The sequence below is a fragment of the Bos taurus genome, chromosome X (assembly GCF_002263795.3).
Source record: "Bos taurus isolate L1 Dominette 01449 registration number 42190680 breed Hereford chromosome X, ARS-UCD2.0, whole genome shotgun sequence".
Taxonomy (NCBI): Eukaryota; Metazoa; Chordata; class Mammalia; order Artiodactyla; family Bovidae; genus Bos; species Bos taurus.
Genome location: NC_037357.1, coordinates 103383871 through 103409527, shown reverse-complemented (window position 1 = coordinate 103409527; position 25657 = coordinate 103383871). Strand labels below are relative to the sequence as shown.

At 56.7% G+C, this 25657-nt stretch overlaps 1 protein-coding gene across 18 annotated transcripts in view; it reads right to left on the bottom strand.

Moving 5' to 3' along the window:
- The window catches only part of BCOR (BCL6 corepressor), a 119065-nt gene that overhangs the window by 25113 nt on the left and 68295 nt on the right, over nt 1–25657 (bottom strand). For 7 of the 18 annotated variants that reach the window (XM_024988314.2, XM_024988322.2, XM_024988323.2 and 4 more), the window contains exons 1-2: nt 19167–19949; nt 601–726 (exon numbers count right to left, since the gene is read on the bottom strand). In XM_024988314.2, the coding sequence (XP_024844082.1) occupies nt 601–686 (86 nt within the window). In that variant the 5' untranslated portion in view covers nt 687–726; nt 19167–19949. Of the gene's footprint in view, nt 1–600; nt 727–12025; nt 12116–12527; nt 13939–17735; nt 17973–18379; nt 18481–19166; nt 19950–20709; nt 20734–25657 lie in introns of those variants that run through there. The other 11 variants (XM_024988315.2, XM_005228295.5, XM_005228296.5 and 8 more) reach the window with 9 other exon arrangements.

Genomic DNA, 25657 nt, shown 5'->3' with positions numbered 1-25657 from the left:
CGCTGACAAACAGCAGAGCAAAGTTTCATCATTACCCCGAAGAGCAGCTTCAATTATCTACTGCTTAGCTGCCCCTACCCCACACTCCCAAACTACTGATTAGGAAGCATAACAGAACTGTTGGGTGACTGAAACCAGGAGCCGGTGGCCTCGCCAAATAGGCGGCAGAGGATCTGGAGAAACCCTGGGCTTCCATGAAATGAAGGGTGGCTTTTGCCCCATTTATTACTGAGCAAACTATTTGTTTTAAAAGCACATCGAATGCCGATCCACCTGGGCCCACACTCCTGACATTTAGAGTTAAAGCAGCATATAGACTGGGATTAATTCTCCTTCATAAATATGAAATAATAAATTAAGGACGAAAGAGCACTGAAAGGCCGCTTTAGGGGCTAATCTCTTAAAGGGCGGCAATGCTTCGCTGAGCCGGGTTGCCTGTTAAAACTGTAAATCAAGGGCTGCCAGCTAGGCAGGAGATCTCCCCCCACCACCCCCCTTTGGGCCCACTCTGGCTGTGAGGAGGTGAAGGGGGGCTCTGCTTAGGAGCCCCAGGGAAGGACCCGCATGCTCCCCAGGCCTCAGCCAGACCCATGCATTCACCTGTCGTCACTGATTCCACACATGCGGACCCTCTCGCTGTTCATCCAGCTGTGAACGTTCCCATACAGGGGGGTTGCTGAAAGCATGTCGTCTTCTTGGATGGCAGCTTTTCTTCAAGCGTCTAGTCTGTTTAACAACAACAAAAAAAATCCCAGGAGGTTGAATGAAAAAGAGCCAAACAGGGAATGAGAGAAACCCTCTTTCTAGGCAAATTCATATGGAGTGTGGAATGCACACTCGGGAAGGTAGAGCCTGCTTGGACGTTGTACAGACGGCTGGGAGTGAAGGAGTACGCCTGACCCAGGGGTTCAAGGAAGGGGATGGAACTTCCCTAGCAGGAGGCGCCGGGGATGTGGACGGCCCAGCACCTTGGGGCCCCATCAGTCAAGGTACAGCACATGGCACCCTGCACCTGCCATTCTCCCTTCCCCTTTCCCAGCCTTTGGAGAACACACTTGCATAAAAAGCGGCTGGTGGGGGATCCCGTGGAGCCCCACACTGATTCTTCTTGGGGCTGAAAGGATGGGGGAGAGCGGGTCGGAGGTGGTGGGGGCGGAATAAAAGACACGGCAGTCCAGTGCGGCAGCCCAAACCACGACTCATTTCCAGGGCTGTGGTGTGCACGACTTACAGGTGGAGGATTAAAAAGTGTCAGTGGGCTGGCAAGCCACCCCACCCGAGCCCTAGATTAGATTAAGCCCCAAACCCGGGTGGTTTTGCCTGGGTGGTTTGGCCTGGGAGCTGCAGAGGGAGGCGGCTGAGTAATTCAATGACGCCTGCTCGCTGGGGACAAAAATCATTAGCGAGCGCAGAAGTCTTAGCAGCCTGGGCTGTTGGGCTCCGGCAGCGAGCCGCTGGCACTGGGGGAGCGGGCAAAAGCCACCCATTTCCCATCCACTGGGAAGGAGGGAGGGGGAGGCGGCACCTTCCCCCCTCCTTACCTTCTCTGCCCACCACCCCCACCCACATCACATTCTAGTTTGCTGCATGAGTGAAGGGTCAGGACAAGCTGCATTTTATTAACAGGATTATCACGGCGCGTGATTTATCCTCGTGCAGGATTTTAATTGCTCTTTGGAGGTTGAGCCGTTTCTTTTGACTGCGCTTCAGCCCATATCCTGCTGTTAAATGCTGGGTTAATAAGTAGGGGAGCCTTTAATGCCTGGGACCGATGGCCCTCGGCAATTCCCCCAGCTCGCACGCTGCCTTGTCCAGGCACCCCCCAGCCACAGCCTCTGTACACCGGGACCCAAACCTGAGTGTGAAATCCCTGGTGTGCAGCTCATGGGGGAACTTTTCTTTCTCCTCCCTCACACACCCACCCACAGTTTCCGAAAGCCCAAATGTTCCCTAAGTCGACACATTTCCTTTGTTAGCAGGGAAAAATATGCAAATGATTGCTTTTACACTTTTGCACAGGGAGCTAACTGCCAGGTTGGTTGGGTGGGAGCCACTAGGACTGGGGAGCACCTGGGAGACCCCAATCCCAAAGCCAGGCTATCCCTCTGGGTTTCTTTGTCCTAACTCGGGCTTTTGTCCACCAGCATCCCTCATCAGCCCCTATACATAGAACACCGTCTGTTAATCAAGAGCCACGCGTGCAGACACACACCATGCATAGTTAGAGCTCAACAATAAAGCTGGGAGAGAGACAGCAATCTCCCTGTGTGTCCAGCCTGGTGGGATCCTGGAGAGGTTATTTGTCTACAAAGTGTCCCTTTCTTCAGGCAAGCTGGGACATTTCCAGGAGGCTGGCTACAGCGCCCCAAAGACAGACTCAGTCGGATGCAGGCATTGAGGAAGGTTCTGAGGGGGTCCACAGGCCGTTCTTCTGTGTTCCAAACGTGCACATCAAACTGGGAGTAGGCCACCACGAGAGAAGGCTCACTCAACAGTGTGTCCCCTCTCTAACCCCTGCCACCCCTTCTAACAAAAGGAAGACAGGTCTCAATCTAGAAGGTGGAGCAACATTCCTCAGTGCAAGTGTCCTGGCTGCGTGTCATGATGAAATTCGGACCTTACACCAAAGGGTCCCTCTATCAAACCCTTAAGAAAAGGATGAGGGGAAGAAGCGTGTGTGCCCTTGAAGCCACGATCGTCTGGTGTTCCAGTCTTCAAAAGTTACACCAGCTGCCTCCTAAGAGCTTCTGTTAGTTGTCACCTGGGGACAAGGGCCTCTGAGCACCAGACTGAGGAAATAGGAAGGCAGTTGCCACAATCACCCTACCGAGCCCTTCACCCACCCCCAGGGCCTGCAGCCCCCTTCCCTTGAAAGGGTTTTTCTTTGGAAAGGGCAGCCTGAATTTAGTGGGTGAGGTGGACAGAGTTTAGAAGAGACAACCTGGGATCACAGAGTGCTTTCAAAGCTTCTCCCCCGCTCCAGGTCTCGTCTGGTTTTCAGTATTAATACTGCACAGATAAATAACACCCTGCATCAGAATGAAGTGTTCTGAACAGCACAGGATCAGATGGAGGGCTGAGGCCCAGAGCATGGTCCAGTGTCACAGGGGTGGGGGTGAGAGGAAGAGGGGTGAGGCCCAGTATTGGATCCTGCTGACTACACCTACACACACACACACACACACACACCCCCCACACACACTCTCTCTCTCTTATAATCTTTAGCTGCCCCATGAACTTTTTGTGAACTGTTTAAAAGTGGAGGTCTGTTGAACAAACAGCGGCGCCACTGCCAGCCATAATTTCATTGCAACGAGCTAAAGACTTTTAACTCTTCAGGTTCCTGGCCAAAGATGGAGCTGCGCAGAAAGGGCCATCGAGCCAGGGCCCTGCCCGGCGCGAGGCCCTTCTCCAGAGTAACAGCCCACATCCTGGGCAAAGGCCAGACTGCTTACACCCCCCATCACTGAAGGACGCCTCCCCCCATCTCTCTGGGGTGGAGAACCGACGAAGGGGATCTTGGGGGTAAGGGACACATAGATGGGGCAGATAGGCAGTCATGCTCACCCCACTCCACTTTTAGAAAGAGCTACGGAAATTGTTGGAGAGATGAGGTCTTTCTTTTTAACTGAGGAAAAGTTCTTCAAAAGTGACTTCCCTGACCCTTGGCTGTGGGTCACGGTGAAGGGGGCAAACGATGTGATTTGGATGACAAACAGAGCAGAGGCTGTGCTGCTATATATAAGATGTGCATTCACCCTTATTTCTCAATGACCACCCCACCCCACCCCGGCCTGGTCTTCCACAGGCAGGCTATGCTTCTGGCAGTGCCAAGATGTGTGAAGTCAGTCATGAAAAGCACTTTACAAGCACCAACCTGTTTCCAGAGCAAGCTGCTAAGCTATACCTTGGCTCTGGGTTTTAATCCTTTTTTCCAGTAGAGGAGAGAAGGGGCAAGGATGCCGGAGAGGGATAGAGGGAAGGTGGCCCAGAGAAGGGGTCAGCCCAGGAGACAAGAGTGTCTGGTTTCTGGAAGAACAGACAGGAATTGTGGTGGCTGCCTGCTGAACACCCAGCTCTGGGAGAGACAAAACAGCCACCCCGCGTGGAGGTCTCTGGCTTTGCGTCTGAGTGAAAGCACAGGAGAGCTTGAGTCTCCCTCGACAGACTTGGGCCCTCATCTACTCCAGGAGTCAAGTTATGATTACCCCCAGCATGGCCTGGACACTGGGGAGAAGAGCCTGATTGACAGAAAGAGGTCAGAGGGACTACGATTAGGAGCTGTCACTCCCACCTTGGCATCCTTGAGTTGGGGGCACCTTGGCACTCTATGAAAAGACACATGGGGGAACACGGGCCCTGAGCTGCACCCCACCACCAGTGGTCTGCCAAGTCCTGCCATGAAGATACCATTATGCACCGAGGAAAAGGAGAGAACTTTTTTTTTCCTTTAAGGCCGAGTTCCCCTGGCAGACAACAGACAGGGTGCCAAGGAAGGAAGGAGCCGTGGTTGTTGAGAGGCCAGCCTGAGTGCAGGGAGGGGGGCAGCACTGGGCCACTCTTGGCACCTCTCCTTTCTCTCCACCACGCTCCTCCTGGCACCGGGCCACTTTCCACTGCCTCCGCCCTCGAGGCGACGGATGGATTGGTTCAAGTCTGCACATCAAGCTTGTCAAGTGGCACCGACAAAATGCGAAGCAGCACCACCACATTGGCCCCACTCTATGCCACCACCACCAGTGCCCCTTCCCAGGGCCTCGCTCACTAGGTACCCCTTAATCCATCAGGCACTTTTCCAGTCAGTGGCCAAGGAGGTCTGGACAGGTTTGGGGGAGCACCTGGTCCAGAAGACTGAGTGGACATCAGGGACCCCAGGCAGCATGCCGTGTGCCATGGTCGTCTGTGGGCTGGGGACCTTTGTGGGGAAAGGGACTCTCTCACTGCATGGCCAGTTCTCCATGGAGGATGCGCTGAAAGCACAATCACCACTGCCTTCCCGCTCTCTCGTTCACAGCCTGTCTCTGGGCAGGTGGCTGAACCTCTTCAGCCTCGGTGCCCTCATCTGTAAATATTTGGCACCCTGTTTTTCAGAGGATTAAACTGCACTCAGGACTTGAGTTCTGCCTGGCAATAGCTGGTGCAGGCCCAGTCTAATGCCATTAAACAGCATCTAACTCCACTAAACATACTATGCAACAAACCCCCAGAATGGCTGCGTGGTTCCTTTGTGGCGGTGGGGAGACTGAGGAAGGAACACAGAGGGGCCAGGGAGGGGTGACCTTCAGCAGGGCAAGGGGCCTTCATGGAAGCTCGCAGCACAGGAGCCCTTCCTGGGGCTGTTCCAAGCCCAGACTGAGTCACCCACAGGCACTTCTCTATGGGTGTCAAGGAAGGGAGGGGTGAAGAAGTTCCTATTTTAGGATGGGGGGGCTGCTTGGATGTGGGAGCTGAGAAAAAGTGGTCCAGGGTGTGAGGCCTTGGGGTGAGTCCTCCTGGGTTATCTTCCCCAGTGTGTGTAACAGTGGGGAGAGGGGAACCCCAAGGATGCCTCCCAGGTCAGGGGAAGGTTGCAGGTTTCCAGGGGTATGGTGGAAGGAGGTCGCAGGCTGGGTCCTCCAGCCTGTACAGGGGTGCTGAAGTTGGGGTGAGGGGGAATGGGAGGAGTGATCCTGCCTGCCAAGGTGTTATCTCTCCATGCACCCTGCAAGCCTCCGGGGCATCCCCACTCCTGCCCCAGGTTTTGCATTAGTAACAGACAGCACTGCTGAGGGCTAGCAAGGGAGAGTGGGGGGCGGGGAGAATGAGAAACTCGTGGCAGGCCCTGACCTGCAACACCCAGCACCTTCCCCGCCTTCCCCCAGGGCGCCGGGATAGAGCCACTCGGGGCAGTGAGGAGTGAACTTGGCCAGCAGCAGCAGCAGCAGCGGCGGTGGCGGCGGCGGGTGGTGGGGGAGGGGCGCCCCCTCCCGCGTCTTGGCCCGATAGGTCGGCAACAAAGGAATTTTCTCTCCCACCGCACACACACCCCGTGCGGCTGCGGGCTCCTCTCAGCTCCTCTGCCAGGTCCCTGCGTCGAGCAGTGGCCAGCACACATCCCCGCCCTCGGCCCCCGCCCAACCTTCCAGGAACTCCAGCTCTCTCCACTAGCCCTCCAAGACCCCGCTTCACACCTCGCCTGTGCGCATCTCTGGGCTCTCCCTTTCCCAGGCGCCTGCCACTGAATCTCGACAAAAAGCAACTTTGGGTGGGCACACGGAGAACCCAGAATGTGCGGTGGAACTCACCAGGGGACTGGGCACTGGAGACCCCAGCGGCCATCGTCCTGGGCTCCCTTTGGCCAGTCTGGAGTGTTGCTCTCCATGGATGCTTCCCCCCATCTCCCCTGATTGAAAGACGCAAGCCAAGTGCAGCCAACTGTAAAAGGGGGCTGGGGGCTTGAGGAGGGGGAGGGCACCAGCAAGGATCAACCTGGAGAGCTGCTGCCAGACCGGGAGTGCTGCCCACCACACACTCCCTTTCCCACACAGCAGAGCCATGGGGCAACCCCCCCCACCCCGGTCGGCTTGTGGAACTTCCCCGTCTGCCCCGACGCCATGCCTTGGCTTTTTGTCCCTTTCACTTTCTTTCACGGTGGTGCCACACACAACAACCATGTGTGTATGCAAGAGGGGCCCCACCTGGAAGCGGGTGTCCCCCCACAGGAGGCAGCAGCCCAGGACAGGAAACCTAGGTTGAATGCAATCAATCATCCTTATTCCTCTCCTTCTGCCAACCCACACCCCTCCCCCACCCCACACCCCCTCCAGTGGGGTCCCTACAGGGCTGGGTTCCCAGCTGGAGTCTCCCCCAACCTGGAGGCAAATGCAGAAGAACCGATCCATAAGGTTATTAACAGCAGCTATCATTAGTACACACAGAAAGCACAAAGGAACTTTTTACAAATAAAAGATGCAGAAAACACAGGGTCCCGCAGTCTGCACCCTGATTCCCTGCTGATTGTGTGCCGCCTGGGAGTCCTGGGAAGACTGGGGATGAGGGTCAGGGGAGGACAGGGGCTCCCACTTTCTTAACAAGGAACAATAGGAACCCCATGTCTGCTACTCAATCTTGGAACCAGAATGCCCCAAACAAAGCTGTGGGAAAACTGCAGTAGACGTGGGGGCCCGTGAATTTTTGTAGCTGTTCAGAGCTTAATTACTCCTCCTTGATCCGTGGGACTAGACACGACACCGCCAAGGTTAAAATGCCCCGAACAGCGCCGAGCAGATGTGAGCGAGCTGGCAGACGCGCAAATGAGGCCTGCCTCGGAGCACGATAACAAGTGACTAATACATTGCATATCGTTGAAAGAAAATTATTTTTCTCTAATTTGCATTTGCTTGGGGGAAAAAAAAAAAAAGCCAACCAGAGTCCCTCCTCACAAGCACGAGTCTAATCCTGGAAATACAGCCCGGCTGCTTTAAGAGAGCTGGAAGGAGGGAAAGACTGCCAGTGTTTTGGCGTTGCAGGCTTGTTTATCTTTCCGCCTTTCCTCCAAGGCGAAACTCGTTTTGCAAGCAACATTCCTACAGAAAATGGCACACGTCATAAAAAGAGACCAATTTATAGAACTGGCACCGAAGTTCATGTATCATTCCAGAAGTATCTCCCAGCTCCCCACTAGGGAACCCAACTAGATGTAGAAGTCCACATTATAACTCCAGGCGGGGGGTGGGGGGGTAAGGTTTGAGGTGGGAGGGGGGATGAAATCATCATTTGCAGATATCCCGAAAGCTGTACACCCAGGAGGCCAAGTCACACAGAAGGGCAGGATATAGAATTAAGTCAGCTCTGAATGATCCTCCAGAGCCCCAAAGGCTTCAAACTTGAGGCTGGGGTGGGGGGGAGCTGGCCCCAGGACAGCCCAGGGGCAGGCCCAGCCTCCTGACCATCCATGCCCCTTGCCAGCTTGGGCTCCAGGACCGGCCTCTGGCGGGGGGGTGGGGGTGGTGGTGCGGGGGGGATATGGCTGCCACCCACCAACTGTTCTGCCTCCCACCCTGGCGCCTCCCTGCATTGCCTGGCAGAGGACCAGGGAAGGCCTGCGGCTGTGGGCATCTATCTAGTTGATTAAGTCACAGAGTGGGTGGCGCTGTGGGCAGACCTGAAGACAGTGGCGTCCTGCAGCTTAGAGGCAAGTGCGCTCTTAAAAAAACACAGCAAGGCAAAGGGACGTAGGTAATCCAAAGCTTTGGGTCCTGAACCTACACACTGGTGTTGCCAATCCAGGAAACAGGGCCCAGTGCATAGAATACAGCAGCCGCCTGTCTCTCGAACTTGTCTGAATAACAGGGCCATTTCAGAGGAAGAACAACGGCCTTCAGAGCCTCTGCAATTTCCAGAAAGCCTTCAGTTAATAATACATTCTTTCCAACAGGCTTGCTTTAGGGCGGAAAGTTATTTTCCCAAATCTTAACAACCCTGTCACAAGCCGCTGAGGCCCCAGGCCCCAGGCAACCCCTCCAGACAGCTGACACTCATGACCCTGCAGACCTTCTCCTGCCACCTCTGCCTAACAAGTTCCCTAAACCACAAAACGCCAACCAGCGCGCCCGTCCACCCAGGTCCCGGGAGCCAGAGGGCCATGTGTCCACGGGGTGGGGATGGGGCGCCGCTGCCAAGGGTTGTCTCGCCTTGCGTCCGAGGACGCCCCGGCCAGCAAGTGGCGGCCACCTCTGCGGCTTTCCGTGGGCCTGCATAGTGCGCGCTTTGTGTGAGCGCCGGGGAGGCACAGCGCTGCCCGTGCACCAACAGCTGTCACATTATTTGCACTCGCTGTAAACAGCCTTCACATTCCCCCCTTACCACATAGTTAAAGCCAGACTAACAATCCACAGTTAGAGATCAAACCAACAACAGCAGTATTGTGTCTGCCTTCGCTGCCTTCGCACCAAGCCCAGCAGCTGGCAGGTTTCTCCGGAACAAGGGACCCCCCCTCCCCCCAACCCCTCCGGGCTCCAGCCCAGGCTGGCCAAGGCAGTGCTGCGTGTGTTGCTGCTGATTGTTAAAGCAAGAGAACACAGCCATTTCGAGCAGAGTTCGGTGGGGTTCACCGGCTCTCTCTCTTGAGTTTCCTCCTCCAGCTAGTGGCTCGGGGCAGTCCCCCCCCAATCTCCTCCGCAGGGAATAAAGGTTGTTCAGACTCCCAGACTCTGCTCAGCAAAGCGTGGGCCAGCCTGGGGTCCTGCAGCCCTCTCTACCGTGTCCCAGATGAAACGCAGCTTGGCCCCATCTGCAGCTCACAGCCCCCTTGTGTTTCTGGAAAACTGTCCAAGCCCCTGAGTCCTGACTGGTCGCCCCACTGATCAGAATGTCTCCTTTATGATTTTTGGTTAAGTCGAACATTTCCATAATCGTCATTATTAGCGCAAATTACACGCCTAATCGGTCCTTAAATAGATTTTAATTAAATAATCATACAAGGCTCATTTTATGACTTAAGAAAGGCATTACTTTTCGTTATAAACTTTCTACCAGGATATAGAATAAGGATAGCAGACAAATACTTAGTCTCTGAAAAGCACCAATAACTGATGGGCAGCGTACTGGGAGGGCAGACCCAGCCTCACACCTGGAATCGAAGTGCAGACTAGACACACCACATCTGCCCAACTTTCCTCCTCCAAAGCAGGACTTTGTCTTCTCTTTGGGGCCAGACGAAAGGAACCCCCAATGCTCCTTTTGTCCCTGCCCGTCTAGAGCCCACTTCTCACCACCCTCATCTGTTTTCCACCCCTCAGTCCGCTGAGAGCCGCGGTGGAAAGCAGGCAGGCTGTGCTTGTTAAATGCTGTGTAAAATGCTGTTAATAAAATAATAAATACAAAGGATGGAGGCTGCTGGTTCCATGGGTGTTTTGACTGGAAATGCCTTGGCACTTGTCATGTGTTTATGGGAGGGCAGACAACTCTAGGATTTACATAGTTTGGACATTTCTGTACTTCATTTATTCTTTCTTAAATGACGTAGGCCTAGAGCTATTTCAAGTTTGCCTTTGTACAGAACTGTTAAATGCCTAAGAGTTTCTCCAATTAAACCAAGTTTTAAATCAGACCCAAGGCTGGAACGGACTGACTCGCCCCACTCCACCCCTCAGCCCGAGGCTGGAGAAAACAAACAGACCCTCCACAACAATCTCCTGGCCTCTCTCTCCCCACCTTCACCACCCACCCCCTCCACGGAGGGTGGGGGGGTGGCGCACCTAAGGGTAAAGGTTAAGGTGTCTTCAGAATTACAGGCAAGGTCCTGGCTACACACTCTGGAAAGCACTGCAGTTGGGCACATCCTGGCCATACTCTAACCTCTAAAATAGTGAGCTAAGATGGGGGGAAAACTGCTGGCCTGGTAAAACCCACTGTTCGCAAAACAATGTCAGCAAAGGCTGGGAGGCATTCTTTAGAGAGGGACCAGGGATTCATGCCTACTGAAGCTCTTTCAGCACAAAGGCTTTTAGGGGAAGAAGGGAAGGGGGGGGTGGAGGAGAGTAAGGGAGGGCTCCTGTTTCAGAGCAGGCATCCCCAGAGAGTCAAGAACCAAGTGTAGCTTCAATCAAACGCTGACTTCCCCTCTGGGAGTCGAGTAAGAAACCTGATCACAGTAGCTTACTACCGGCCTGGATCCATACAGGTCTGGTTTTCTTCTCATGCTAGTAATTTTTTTAAATACATATCGATATAAAAGAAGCAATCCCTGGCAGACTTTATTGAAAACCACACTGAGACCTCATAACATCCGGACTTAATCCCTATCAAACAAACCACAGCACCTCTGGCCTCTACAGCGGGCCAGACCCTCTCACCTCTTCCCACCAGGTCTCTCGTCCAGCTGCTGCTGTTCCCTCCCCCAAAAGAATGAGGGGAGGACTAACCAAAGAGCACCTAGATACTGGTTCTGGAATCAATTCCTAACCATAAAAATGATCCCACTCCGGCAAGGGGGGGGAAGAAAAAAAAAAAACCCAGCCTTTTCATATGGAATCCTTTAAAGCCCAGAATGTAAAGAACTGTAACAAAGGGAAAGAGGAACCCACCAAGACAGACCTGGAGAAAAAGCCTCGGGAACACCCTTGGAGGGGAGCTTAACCAGCAGGTTGGTCCCCTCCAAGGTTGGCCTAAGCAGGTGGGAGGGAGGGGGGTGTGTCCTCAGGGAAAGGAGGAAATGGAGAAGCAACCTATAGGAACCTGACCAGTCATTCAAAGCAATTACTAATCCTCAGGGCCTACTATGTGCCCAGTAGTCTTCTTTGATCCTAAAGGTGGATAATTATTCCCAGTCTTACAAATGAAGAAACTTACTGAGGCTCAGAGGCCATAAATAACTTGCCCCCAAGGTCACACAGCTAGTAAAAATGGGCCACGGTCAAACTCAGTCCTGGAGTTGCGGAGAGGAGCCAAGTATTGGTCAAACCGTGCCATTTGGAATTACCAAGAAGTTCGGGAAGCTTTCTCGGCCCTTTTACTCCAACACAGGGTAAAAGGATAGCACTCAGCACCTAGGAAACTCGATCGACCAGGAGCCTGCACCCTAGTTTCTCCTACACTGAGAAATCGCTCGGTCCATATTTAGTCTTTCCACTGACATCCTACACATCGCCCTGAACTGGAACACCCCAGTGTGAGGCCAGGGATCCCCACAAGGCTCCACACACTCCCCCTCCAGGAGACCAGAACAGGCAGCAGAAAGTGGGCGCTAAAGTGCTGACACCTGGAACTAGAACTAGGCTTGCCACCCTAGTTTTGCCACATGGAGCAATAAATCAAGTTATCTAGGTAGAGCAAAAGCCCTTTGGAAAGAGTGCCTACACCTACCTTTCCTAGGGACCTGAGGACCAAAGTGAGCTGGGGAGGGAAACTGAGGGGGAAGTGGCCAAGTCCAAGTCCCAGCTGGCGGCTGGGTTTATCTTTTCGTTGCCCAACTTCTCATCCAAGAAGCGCAGTGTCAGCGTTAAGCACCTCCTTCCCACCCTATCCTCAATTTCTGGGTCTGTACCGGGCTTTCAGATGCTCCAGGAACTCTCCACACCCGTTGCCACAGATGCGGCCGGCTTCAGGACCAAGAGCCGTCTCCAGCTCGGCTCGGTGGGAAGGTGAACAGGCAGGAGCGCCGGACACTCAGCCGCCCCTGTGGCTTTCCGGCCACGGGCGGGATAGAGGCCACGGGCGGGTGTCTCTTCCAGAGGCCGAGGCTCCGGATGTGCGAAATGGCTCCCGGAGCCCCTGGGGCGGGCCAGAGCCTCGGCCACGGGAGGGATCGAGGCGATGGCGGCGCCGGGTCCTCACCCCTCTAGCCAGCCGAACACGCCCCGGCGGCCCGGCCGGCCCTGGCTCCCGGCCAGTGGCTTTCTCTCTTTTTTAAACTTTCCGGCCTTGGCGATAACTGCCAATTGGGGCAGGATTTCCAGCCCCCGCCTTCCCTCCTCCACCTTCTTGCAGGCCCTTCCAGCCTCCAGGGAGACGACCCCCAGCCCCGGCAGACCATCCCCGACCCCCACCTCTTGGGCCACCTGAAGAGAGCTTCCGGAAGACAACGGCGTCGGGCAGAGTCTGGAGCTGGTCCAGGGAGGAAGTCCCGCAGCCTCCAACGGTCCGAGCCTGCTCGCGGCGTGGCGCGCGGGTGCAGAGCCGCCCCCTACTCTAGTTCTCTCAGAAAGACCTGACGGCTGGGGGGCGGGGGGTAGGTTAAAGGCCTGCCTTTACAAAAATTTTTAAGGCTTCAGATCCAAGAATTTTGCGTGTCCTTGGGCATGGCTGTGAGCGCTCAGGTAGAACAATAGAAATGAGGGGTGCCGGAAACGGTTCAGGAAGACCCCTCTATAGCCCTATAAACCTCTCCCCCCCCCCCCCAGCAGTTACTATTAGCATTAAAAGACCCTAGTGCCTTCAATGCAGTAGTGCCGGTTTATAACTTTTTCCCCGCTGGGTCCCCATACCCTAAACAAGCCCCCTCCTCACATTTTGAAATCACCAGAGCAAAGACAGCTCCCAACTCTCTGAGGTTCCAAAGCTTCTCACCTGGTCTGCTCCTGGCACCCTGACCTGACTCACCCCCATCCCCCCAGTAGTTTCTCCGGTTTGCACCTAGACAATAAATTTAGTTTAATTTAGCTTCCGGTCTTTAATTTTAGCAGGTCTCCTTTTTGCATGCAAATCAATATGGCAATTACCATCTAAAAGCTCGCCCAGCCCCGGGTCAATGTAAATTGATCATTGTCCGCCTTCCACAAAATAACACCGGGAGTCTGTGGTGCATAATGAGATTATACTGGAAACTGTCTTTTAGATCACAAATTATATTTTATGCTGTCAGGATCTTCTCCTAGCGGACTTCCCCGCTAATCAGGGGGCGCCGGAGCCCGTGGGTGCTGAGGGGCAATGGTTGGCAGGGAGACATGGCTCTAAGGAATAACTAAGTGCAGGGGCTCCCCCCCCCCATTTCCAAGATCCTCTACTGGGGGCAGGTGGAAATGAGCCTGTAATGGGAAAGAGGGCCTTCTACCAAAACGTTGCGGGAAAAGCTCGTTCTTTAATTCTCATCCAACAAAAAGTCAGCTACCCCTTGCGGAGAAACACATGGGGGGAAACCAGCCTAAGCCGTCGGTCCTGGGCCAAGTGCTCGAGACACAGGAGGCTGGGCCGCCCCGGGGACTGCGTGAGGAGACATTCCACTCCTACCCCGGCTGTTACTCAAGCGGGCGCCACCACCTAGGCCCCGGCAGCGCAGCCAGCCTTGCAAACAGACGGAATCTTGCCGGCCGGACTTTTGGGTGAAGCAGCCCAGGCGGGCTGGGGCGGGCCTCGACCTCCCCTCCCCAAACTGGGCGAGGCACCGCCAGGCCCAAACCGTGTGAGCAGACGGCTGGAGACCTCCGAGCCAGGAGAACGTACCTTCTCGCGGAGAGCAAGGCCCTCCCGCCCCGGCGCGGCCCCCGGGCCACGGGTGTGACCCTGGAGCCTAACAAAGGGCCTTCAGAGCTCCTTTCGGCCTCGGACTGGCGGGGGAGGGGTGGGCCCGCGGGGAGGGGGGCGGCGCGGCGGCCCAAGTGTACCCACACGCCCCCTGACCCGCCGTGCCGAGTCAGCCGAGCCCGGCGCCCTCGAGGAAACCACCGAGGTAGCTTGATCGAGGCCGCTGGGCACTCCCCAGGACCATTCAGGGGTTCGGGCGGCTCGGCGGCCGGCGAGCCTCCCTCCCAGCCCCGCGACCCAGCCCTGCCCCGCCCGACCCAGCGCGGGCTCCACCCGAGTGCGGTCTTCCCAATAAAAGCTGGAATTCCCGGCTGGGCTCAGACAAAGAGGGACCGCGGCAAATCGACGCCGCGGGCAAACCAAACCCAAGCCTAGTTTATGTGCACGTCTGGGGTCACAGAGGCGCCTGCTAATCCTCCCTACCGAGCAGGCCGTCCCCGCACGGTCTCCTCCAGGAAAAGAAAAAAAAAAGCATACCTCCCCTTGATTTTGCCCAGAGGCCGAACTTCGCACTTTTTTCTGTTCACTAGACCCTGTGCGCCAACCTTAGCAAACAGGACTTAGAGCAGCCCAGCATCCCTTCCTCCCCAGCCAGGAGTGTAACGCTTACTCCTAGTCTTCCTCCACCATCCATCCTCTCAAGGTCAAGAGCTCAAAAATCTTTTAGAAATCCTCCAACCTGGTCAAGACATACCTTCTCCCCCACTCTGGCTTGGAAGAAACTATAACCAAGAAGCAATCTTAGTGACTGAGGACCATCTACCCTTAGCTAGGCGCCTCTGCCCTCAGTTTCCTTCTAGCCAAAGACACGTTATTTCTCGGTAAATGAGTGTGTGAATGTGGTTGTGTGGCGCACATTTCCGTGCCCTGGTCGGTCTCCCTGGGCAGGAAAGTCTCCATCAGGCATTGAGGAGTTTTTGTCATTCAGCCTGTGTATCTAAGCGTGGATGTGTGCATATGAATGCTTTTTGTGTTTCCAAGTGACCCTCTTCACACCTTTAAATGGGCTTTTGTCTCTGGAACGAACTTACAGAAATTCTGCCCCAGTTTCCAGCTCAACAAAGTCTGGGATTTTCTCTCCTAGAATCTCGCTCTAGGTCTCAGTATTTGCATATCCATGTTTACATTCCTCTTGGCCAGTTCTTTATCTCTTCTGTATCTCTTGTTCTGTGTGGGCATCGGAGCCCAAGTGTCTTGATTTGTCTCAGCACATGTCATTCAGGCACACATCTTAATCTGTGCATTCCTGTCTAACAGTACACCTCCCCACGACTTACATTCTTGCTTTGCCTATAATGTGGTTCATTTTCAGACCAGACCAATGTTGGTTTGTAGTTTAAATGTACCTAGAGGATTCCCCTAAGATTACAATCCCTAAAAGGGAGAGGAAGGGGGAAGGAGAGGAGCATGACTAATGATTCATTTTTATATAGAGTAACCTACCCGCCTATCCACCTCTGCAAAAGCTAGACCAATGCCTTCAAGAGTTGTATTAAAATTTTAGACCAATTCAATGTTGAGTCCCCTGTATGTGTCCATACATACATTGCACACATCACTGTCCAATTCCTGTTTGGACGCTGTCTCCCTGAACATATCTGATCTGAACTCTCCACAAGTTAATGGTTAAAAGTGTCTCTACACAGACAACTCAAGAACCCTTTTGCTCTCTCCCATGCATACCTGCACACATGGGCCGAGCATTTCAGGCTTGGGTCGGCAGCAGTTTCCGTCAGAGGCCCCACCCCACTAAAGCTCTGAGCAGACCTTTCCACACCGGGCCGCTGGGAACATTGAGATCTAACCTCTGCATCTCTCAAACTCACTTCCTTAAGTGAGGGGTGCCCATTGTGTGTGTTCACATCTCCCCCATTAAGAAGTATCGGGTCAAATTAGATCACCTAGCAGCTGCGTCTGGTTCGTCGAAGAATCGAGCCGGATGCACCAGGATGTCAGCGTGCAAACACAGAACAGAAAAAGACAAACCCTGGGTCCAGACTCCCGCCCCCTCCAACCTCGAGGCTACTTTGCCTCCAGGAATTTCTACTAGACTCCCCACCCCCACTCTTCCCTTCGCCTTTAGAGGGTTAAGAGAAATCCTCGCAGCCTTCCCTTCACCCTTGGTCGCTGGGCCCGCAGGGTGGCTCGCTCACTCGCGGCTCACGGGAGTCTGCTGCCGCCTCCGCGGCCCGCCCCCCCTTCCGTCCTTCAGCCGGGAGGGAGCCTGCATGCCTGTCTAGACCGATCTATCACAGGCACACCAACAACACCCGTGAGAGCGCCGAGACCCTGCCGGGGTTCCCCCTGCCCGCACGGCTTCCCGGCGGACCGAACCCTGGAGCGTGACCGCACCGGCGGCGGGGTGGGGGTAGGAGCCTTCGGGCGCGGGCTGCCCCGAGCGCATCGCGCTGCCGCCCCGGCCCCCAGCGCTCCCGCCAGCCCGGCTGCCGGGACACAGTCACAGCTCTGCGCGCTGGGCAGTCCTATTTTTATCTTGTCTAATCCCAAACTGGGCGGGGAGCACAGGCGTCGTGCTTAGAGAACAAGAGATAGGCGAGGGAGGCGGGGAGGAACAGCCAGGCAGCTACGCGAGCGGGAGCGAGTTAAAGACACAGTCGAGGCGATCGAGAGCAGGAAGAAAAAGCGGGCTGCGCTGGGCCTCGGGGCTCCGCACGCAACACGCCGCCGGCGAAGTTACACTCGCCTCCCCGCCGCCCCTCGCCGCCAGTCCTTCCCCACTTCCCAGCGGCGCTCCCCGCAGCCCTGGCCGCGGGGCCCCGGCCTGTGTGGGAGGCAGAGGCCCGGCCGGCCCTGCAAAGAGCTGGAGAGAATCGCTAATGAGCTGTGCGGCCCATTGATCCGGAGAACACTTCCTAATTAACTCTCAGTCACCTACTGGTGACAGCGCCTCAAAGGACAGCGCTGGGGCCATCCAAGCCCCAGCCCCGACCTGCCTGCCGAGCGCCTGGCGCCCGAACCCCGCGCGCTCCCCTCACTACCTCAGGCCAATCCCGGTGAGTGGCGCCGTCAACCCGCATACTTAAGGCCGGCCTCGGATTAAACCTGGACGGCATATTAATCACCACCATCTCCACCCTTCCTCCACGCGGTGAAATCATGGCCCAGATAAACACGAGAACCACCACTGCAAAGCCCAGAGCAGATAACAAATCGGGGGTGGAGTGGGAAGGGTCGCTATGCAAACGTATTCTCCAAGTGTCCACGTACAGGAGTCTCGGAGGCCGACACTTAAAATGCCTTCCACACAAGCAATTCTGTTGGCAAAACCGAATCCAACACCTCGTAAGGATTGATTTCGGCCCGCGGTGTCCGTTTCCAGTGCCACAGGAAGTGTCAGATGGCTAGAAATACTCAAGTCTGTCTGCGTTCACCACCCACCACCTTCTGGGGTGGGCCATTTCCTCCGCTTTTTTATTCCCAAGTCATTTAAAAGATTTTTCTCCAGGAGGCTACCCCTAGAACCAAACAACACTTACCCCATCTCTGGCCTAATCTCAAAAAAAGGAAAAAAAAAAAAAAAAAAAACAGCTAAAACCCAGAGCAGTCTAGTCTAGACACAGGAGGCTCTACGGATACCTATTTGAAGCGCGCTGGTTTCTTTTTAAGGTTTGTTTTTAAATACACATAACCCTCCCCCCTCCTTCGCTCTTCCATTCCCCCAACCCCCACCCTTCAGACGCCGGCGGCGCGCGTCCTCGCGCGCGGGCACTCACTAGCTGAAGATCGCGGACTTTCTGGGAAAGATTCATTAACAGCAAATTAAGCCTCGCCCGGCCTCGGCCTACACGAGGCCAGGCTCAGCCGTCTCAGGGACTGGAGGACGTGCCCACTCGAGAGTGCAGGCGGCGGGAAGCCCACCGGGACCACGCGTGCCTCGAGCCACCCTACTCCGCACACGGCGCCCCAGGGCTTGCTTGGTAAACAGCCGGCGCACGTCGCCGCCGCCCCGAGCCCCCGAGTTGGCGGAGGCTCTGCAGCGCAGCCGCCCGCCTGCTCCGAGCGCGGGCCCCGCGGCGCGGAGGCGCCTCGCCCTCCCCGCCTCGGCGGAGGATCGCGCCGTGTGCGCAAGTTCCTCTTCGCCCTCAGCCTCCGCGCCGCACGCCCTCCGAGCGGGACCAACTTCCTCCGGCCACAGACTTGCACACGCCCTACAGGGCTTCCCACCAGACTCGTAGCTGCCCAGGTCTAGCCCCCACCCCCTCGCTCTCCCTTCCCGCCGCCGCCCCCGCACGATCTACCCCCGCCCCTGGGGACTCACAACTTGAAACCAACCCTACGACTTCGTGGGGAGGGTGGGGGTGGACCAGGGTCGCAGATTAAAATTTTAAAAGAACATTTACAAAACAAAGCGTCTGACCTGGCGGGCGGGTGGACGGGCCGAGTCGGAACCCCTCGCTCTCCTCGATTTCCTAGTATTTTTTTTTTAAATCCACGTGATTCGCGCTTTGGAGCAAGCCAAAAAAAAAAAAAAAAAAACCCGGGACTCCCCTCCCGTGTTGTGCGGCGGCGGCGGCAGCAGGTCGAGCTCGGCTCGGCCCGGGGCGCCCGCCACACACACCCTGCGCACGCACACGCCGTCGTTCCACGAGCAGGAACGAGCGGCCCCCGGAGAGGCGAGACGAAGCAGCGGCGGCTGGGGGTTTTTACAGTTCTTTCCCGAGTCGAAAAAGAAAGCAGACGGGAACCCGCCGCCCTCCCCTTCCTGCTAGCGAGCTAACGCCGAGCCGAGCTTCCCAGCTTCCAGCCCAGCTCCCCCCCGCTGGCCCCCCCACCGCGCCCGACTCGCGGCGCTCAGCGACGACCGCGCTCCCGCGCACACAGGCACACACTAGCTGCAAACTTCCACTCCGTGAACTCCCCGCTCTCCTCCCAGCCCCCCGGGAGGCGGCAGCAGCCCCCCCCCGCCGCGCCCCTCCCTCCCCGGAGCCCACTTGGGGCCGCTTAAGTTGGCTGCATTTTTAATAACTTATAGCTAGGAAATAAAAATGAAAGCGAGCAAAACAGCCAAAGTGAAGCACGAGGCACAAGCTTCGAGGGGGTACGCGAGAGTCAAAAGAAACCACCCGCCGCGAGCGGAGGCCCCGAGGGAGGGGGCCGACTGCAGCCCGCCGCCTCCCCCGGGGAAAGGTGTTCCGGGCACTGACCTGAAATCCCCGGCCGGGGAGTAAGCAGAGAGCCTGCGATCCGGCGCTTTGAAGTTTTTCCCCGGAGCAGAGTCGAGGCGGCGAGGAGAAGCAAGGGGCGACGGGGTGGATGGGAACTGGTGTGCGGGGTTGGAGGAAAGTGGGGTGGCGACGTTGGCGACGGAAGAAGGAGCCGGGCCGGGGAAGCGCGGCGAGCAGCAAAGTTTGCCGTCCCCGGCTGCCCGCAGCCCGCTCGCGGCGCCGCGCTCGCTCGCCTCCCTCGCCGTCTGCTGCCAGCCGGCTGCCCTCGGGGTCGGCCCCGCCGAGGGGTGGGCTCTGGGCCGGGTGGGGGCGGGGCGGGGCGGGGCGGGGCGGCCTCAAAGCCTCCGGGCAGGTGGCGACAACCCCGCGCGATCCTCCGGGCTCCGGCGGCTGGGCCGGGCTCGGTCGGGCTCAGCAGCTCCCGCACCGCCGCTGCTGCCGCCCGCGCTCGGGCAGGAGCCCCAGCGCCATGTTGACGGTTCGCCGCGAGCGCCCGCTCGGGCTGGGTGTGTGTGAGTGTGTGAGTGTGTTGGCCAAGTCGTCCCTGCGCGGCGACAGCGCGGCTTGGGCTCCCCGCCCGGCGGCTCACGGGCTCCCCCTCCGCCGCCGCCTCGTTCCCGCTCTCGGTCGCGGCTCCGGCGCGTCTCCCCCGCAGCCGCCGAGCTCGGTCCACGTTCAGCGAGGAGCGTAGCTCTGCTCACCTTGCCGCTGGGAGCCTGGGCTCCGTCTGCCGCCGCACGCCGCGATCCCAACGCGTCCCCCCTCCCTGGTTCCCTCCTCTTCCTCCTCCCCCTCCCTCCGCCCTCTCGCCCTCCCTCCCTCCCTCCCTCCCAGCAGCCGCCTCCCCTCCCCCCGCAGGCGCAGCGCTCGGGCGACAGCCGCCCGCCCGCCGCCGCCTCCAGCTCTCGCAAGTTTGAGCTCCCCCAGCCTCAGCTCACCCTCCGCTGCGGCGCCTCGGCGGTGGGGTTTCGGAGGGGTGATTCCCCAGTAAAGGTTTGCCCGAGTTTCCCCAGCCGTCATCGATCCTCGGAGCGTTTCGCTTCTCTGGGTCCGAACCCCAGACCACTTGGGTGGCGCCCCCCCCCCCCGCCCCTTGCCCTCCCCTCCGCCGCTCGGACCGAGTTGGCTGCGCACACCCCGCCCGGGCGCGCGTCCTGGGCGAACCAGAGACCGACTCGGGCGGCGGCGGCGGCGGCGCGGGCGGCCGGCTGATCCTAAGCCGAGGGGATGGGGGCGGCGGGGGCGGCTCTCCCAGCCGCTCGCCGAGACTCCCCTCGCTACCCAGAAGGCCAGTGGAGGACCGCAATTACCATAAAGCGCCTCGCACTCCGCTCAGCCAAAGCTGTCAAACCCCAGTGGCAGCCGCCGCTGCCTCCTCTCGCCACCAGCTCTGCGCTCTCCCGGTCGCGCGTCCCCTCCGAGACCCAGTGGAGCCTGGCGGGTGCGCGTCGGTGCCCATCCCCACGTTGGGTCGCCCCTTCCTCCCGGAGGAGCCCCTTCCCATTTCGATGTCAAGAACTACCTTTAGACACCACCCTGAGCAACGGTGGCCGTTCCGCCCGAACTCTGCGCCCGAGTTCCCCGGACGTTTCGATTGTGTGGGAATTGTCTGGAGAGGCGGGGGACGGAGGAGGCAGCCCGTGGGGCACGAGGAGGCGGGGGTGGGGGCGGTAGGGGAGCGGAGATTCGCCAGAATTTATCCCCGTTCTCGTGCATTTCACAGTCTGCATCTCAGATGATTGGAGGGTCTGTCCTGGCCCCTCACCCCTGCCTCGGGAGATTATCTCCCGCGTTTTATTTTCCTTGGCAGGGAGCAACTTTTGGCTTACACCGTTCGCTCCATAAATTTCCACTCGGTAACGTCGTGCTGATCGGAGCTCGGCGGCGGCGTACAGCCTGCGCCCGCAGCAGTTCAATTCAATTGACACGTATTGAGCTTCTCCAGCGCACCCGGAGCGGCGCTGGGCGCGCGGGCGGGGGTGGTGGGTAGGGTGGGGGCAGGCAGGCGAGAGGGGGAAGCGGAGAGGCGAGGTTCCGGCCTCCCCGGAGCTCAGAGCCTCTAAGGCGAGCTGAGAAGCCCCAGTTCGAGAAGCAGGCGGGAAGGGATGGGAGTGGGGGGAGGGGTGTTCCGGCCTAACCGCACCCAGACCGCGGGCCGGGACATCACCGCAATAGGTGACCCACTCGGTTAATGGATAGGGTCTTTTTATGCTGAAGGTGGGGGAGTCTCTTTCCGCCTAAGGACAAGATGGTGCAAGCTCGATGAGAACATCAATCTGAAATGGAGGTGGCTTGTAAATCCACACGGAAAGTTTTAAAATATCCTGGAGTGTCTCCATACCAAAAATAATCAAAAGCATCTCAAGTTGATTACTAAGTCAAGGTCAAGGCCAAAATCAGCTCTAGCTAGTAGATCCCTTTAAAAAAATTAGACTTAATCCTGACTATAGGATTGGTGTTAGGTGCGATTTTATTTATTCTGTTTTAGTTCTCAGTACATAGTTATAAAAACAGCTCTTTTCAAAGCAGAAGTGAAACATCTCTACCGTTTGAAACCTGAAACTTCAGGCAGAATTAAATCTTCATGCTCCAGAGCTGCTTAAAACAACTGATGCAAAAGACGGGCAGGCAAGTGCCCCAGTGAGCAGTCCCCAGCCCTGCGGGGCTGCCACCGCTTCCAGGACTCGCGCCTGCATAATAGAACGTATGCCTTTTTCTTCCCCGTCTTTCTGGAGGTGGATGTCTCTGAAAGCGAACCCACACATTTTTTTAATCTCTGGTAACAAGCAGAAAGACACCTGGACTATTATGCTGTAAAGCTATTTTTTATAAAGACATTTTAGGGCCAGACATTAAAAGTTATTAGACTGAACGCATGCAAGTTACAGACACAGCTGGAGAAAAGGCCTCTGGTTGTGTGTTGTAGCAACATTTCTTTTTGAAGCGACTCTTTTTATTCAAAACAAGTCTAAAATAACCAGGAAGGCTGAAGTTGGGTATTTGTGGGGAAACTCTCTGAATGCGGTTCAGAGGCCACAAGGAGGCAAGGAGGCCGCTGCGCCACTGTGGGCCTCGCGGGAGAGCTGGCCTGGGCGAGTTCAGAGCCGTGCCAGCCTCTTCCGGCTCAGTTAGGCTGCCGCAGAGACCCTGGCCCCTTGCCCGGCCACCTTCTCTCCCCTTCCCATGCCTCCCCAACTCTCCCCCACAGGCAGGGGCCTTTCCCAGAGTTAAAAGTTGCATGTAACCATCCAGAACTTTTGGAAAATCCAGGAACCAAGTGAAAACCCGGAGCCTGCAGCCTCTCTGAGTCCTGTGGCCTCCCAGGGCTGCTGACAAAGGGGCCTGTTTGTCTACCTTTAAAAGTCCTAGAGTTAAAAATGAATTGGGGAGGGGGCGGTGCTGTAAATGCGAAGGGGCCAGAGAAGGGCTGACTGTGGGAGAAATTTGATGCTGGAGACAAACAGACCAGTAAATTTGCCTTTGACGTAATTTGCAGCATTCACACACACACACACACACACACACACACACACACACACACACACCCTTTTTAAGGAGTATTGCCTCCATGGTATCTTTGTGCAAGTTGGTGGGATTAAAGGGTTTCTCTTCCATCTCTGAGGGGATACATTTCCAACTCTGGGATTTTTAAAATATCTTATTAAGGGAGTCCTAAGAGGTATGAATGTATGTGTGAGGGAGAGGGGATTCATGACTCACTGGGAATTAAAAGGTGAGATTTTTCCTGAGGTGCTCTAAGGTGGAGGAGGAGTAGGGAGCTTACACCAATTGGCCCGATTCATTGGCATTGTTCCAGGGAGGAGAAGCAGTCCCATCTTACATCCCCACTCAGGAAGGGGCTCTGGGAGCTGGGGACACTGCGGAGCCTGCAGCGTGTGCGGGCCTCCTCCTGCTCCCTCCCTCCTCTGCCCTCCCAGGAGTCCCTGGGGAGCTGACCTGGGGGTCAGGCTGCTACACTCGGCACTCAGCAAGGGGAGGATTTCAATGAAAGCAGAGGAGGAGGCGGTGGCGGGAGAGAGCCAGCGAGTGAGCGCAAGGGAGGGGAGGCCGCAAAGGCAGCGGAGAAATAAAGAAATAGGCACAGAAAGGCGAGGTGCTTCCAACCGAGCTGCAGGGGCCACCCCCTCCCACCTGCCGCTGGTTCCCTGGGAAGGGCCTCCCAGTTAGAACCTATGGCTCTCGGGCACTCTCCTGCTGCCCATGCTATCCAGCGTCTGCAAATGGACTAGCAGGTTGGCTCTTTGAGGAGCAGGCCTGGAGCCTGGTTGCCCTTTTCCTGACAGGTTAATTGTGTAAGGCAGGCCAAGTCCTCTTCCACACCTTCATTCACTGCCCAAGCCCTAGGGGAAAGGCCATGCATCCCATAGTGAGGGTCCTACCTGGAGTTTGGGGGACCCTGGGATCCCAGCATGATGTGTGGGGTTTGTTTGTAACATGCATGTGGGGACTAAATTATAAAGCTTTATAGGCCCCAATGGGGCTCTTCAGCAGCTGTTCTCTTCTATGATGCTGGGTACTGAAATGGGTGGGATTGGGGTGATTACAGAGACTGTATTTTTATTTTATATATTGTGATCTACTTTAAGTATTTTTAAAAATACACAAACACCCCCAGGAACAGCCTTTCCTGGTCACTTTGTAAAAGAACTCTGGGCTTACCACGGGTGCCACTTAGAAGATCCACTGGTCCATCCCTCAAGCAAAAGGCATCTTTGTCCCAGGGATTTCAGTTAACTGGAAACATCTAAAGGTAGCTGCCTTCCCTGGTAGGAGTCTGCTAGACTTAGGAGTCTCCAGGTTGAAGATGGCTGCTCTATTCTTTGAAGGGTTATTGGGCCTCCTCCGGAGGAGGGTCCAGAAGGCAGGCCCAACATGGTAGCAGCAACTGCCTCTCAAAATTTCTGGTCTGGGCTCGATTTCAGGCTCTGACCAGGCACGGGTGGGTGAACTACCGTTGACACTGAGGGGGGCTTTCTGAGAAATGGGTGTTGGCGGCTTGGGGAGGCCTCCTCTTGCGTCCCACCTGGTTCGGGCTTAAGAGACCTGAAAGCCGCCGAGCTGGGCTAGATGCTCCTGTAGATAAACTCGGACGCCACGTCCCGTCCTGGCTGCTTATTTAGCGCGGTCTCTCCAGCTCATATTTTACCTAGCCAGGGGCAGTGAGTGGGAACCACGGAAAGAGGGGGCGGAGAACACCAACTCTTCGCTCGCAGACCCTGCAAGGCGGCTTTCGGCCCGAGACATTTTCTCGGCAGCTTCCCTCCACGGCGGCCGCGGGACTCCGCTGACACGCACCACCCCGAACCCTTTCGCGGACAGCACCCCGGGGACTGGAGGGATCCGGAAGGCTCCGCCAGCCCCTCGCTCGGGGCCAGAAGGGAGTACGGCCCAGCAGATGGAAACGCGGCGCTGGCCTGTCCCTAAGTACCTCTGGGCCCCCACAAAGTCGGGCACCGAGGTGAGTGGAGCTGGGCAGCTGCCTAGGGAAGGTCAGCCAGGAACAAAACTTGGGGCTAGCGCAGGGAGGGAGATTCCAAACGGCCTAATCCGGAGCACTTCCCCCACCCCTCCCCGATTCCCCCTCCGGGTCCACTCGGCTCGGCCTTCGCCCTCGACGCGCGCCCCCCTACCCCTGCATCCCAGAGTCTCCAGCACTTTGGCCACCGCACAGCCCCCGGTCGCGAGTGGGGGGTGGGGGGCGCTGGGTGGTTTGTGTTGCGAGGCCTGACAGAACCTTCTGTGTGCGGCGCTCGGAGGAGGCTAATGCATAATGCACAGCGCCTGGAAGCCCGGCCATTAGCGGCCTGTCGGTGACACAGACAAACGACTGAGAGGGAGGAGATCTAGCTCGCTCTGGAGTTTAAATATACCAGCGTGGAGGGGAAACGCCATGATTTAAAAGTGTGTGTTTGCAGACATTCGCATATATTTTAATGATTTCCAGCAGGCCATGCGTCCCTGCCTTGCATCCCCCTCCCCCAAACGGGGGTGTGTGCGGGGTGGAGGGGAGGAAAAGGCAGAGGGGGGGACGAAGGCAGAATGAGAGGCCTCAACCAGAGACCCACTGCTAGCTTTTGAGAGATGAAGGGAAGGTGAGGTTGGTAAACGCACGCAGGGCGGAGAAAGCGAGGCCTAGGGAAGCCACACGACCCAAGGCCATAACTAGATTTTTTTTTTTAATCTGGCCATCCAGCCTTCCACCCCGGACTGGACCTTTTCTGCGTCGTACTAGAAAGGCCTGGGGGAAAGAATAAACCCTGCTACCCTGGCTTCCCCCAAAGTGTCCACATTTTTGAATCTTCCCTTTCCACTGACAATCCTGAGACCTCCTTCCTCCCCGTTTAACACACCAGTGTTTTTTAGCAATTAAGGCGAGAAGGGGGTGGGGATAAAGATAAGCCAATTTTTTTTTCCGCCATGCAAGTGTGAAAGATAAGATAAGGCTAAGC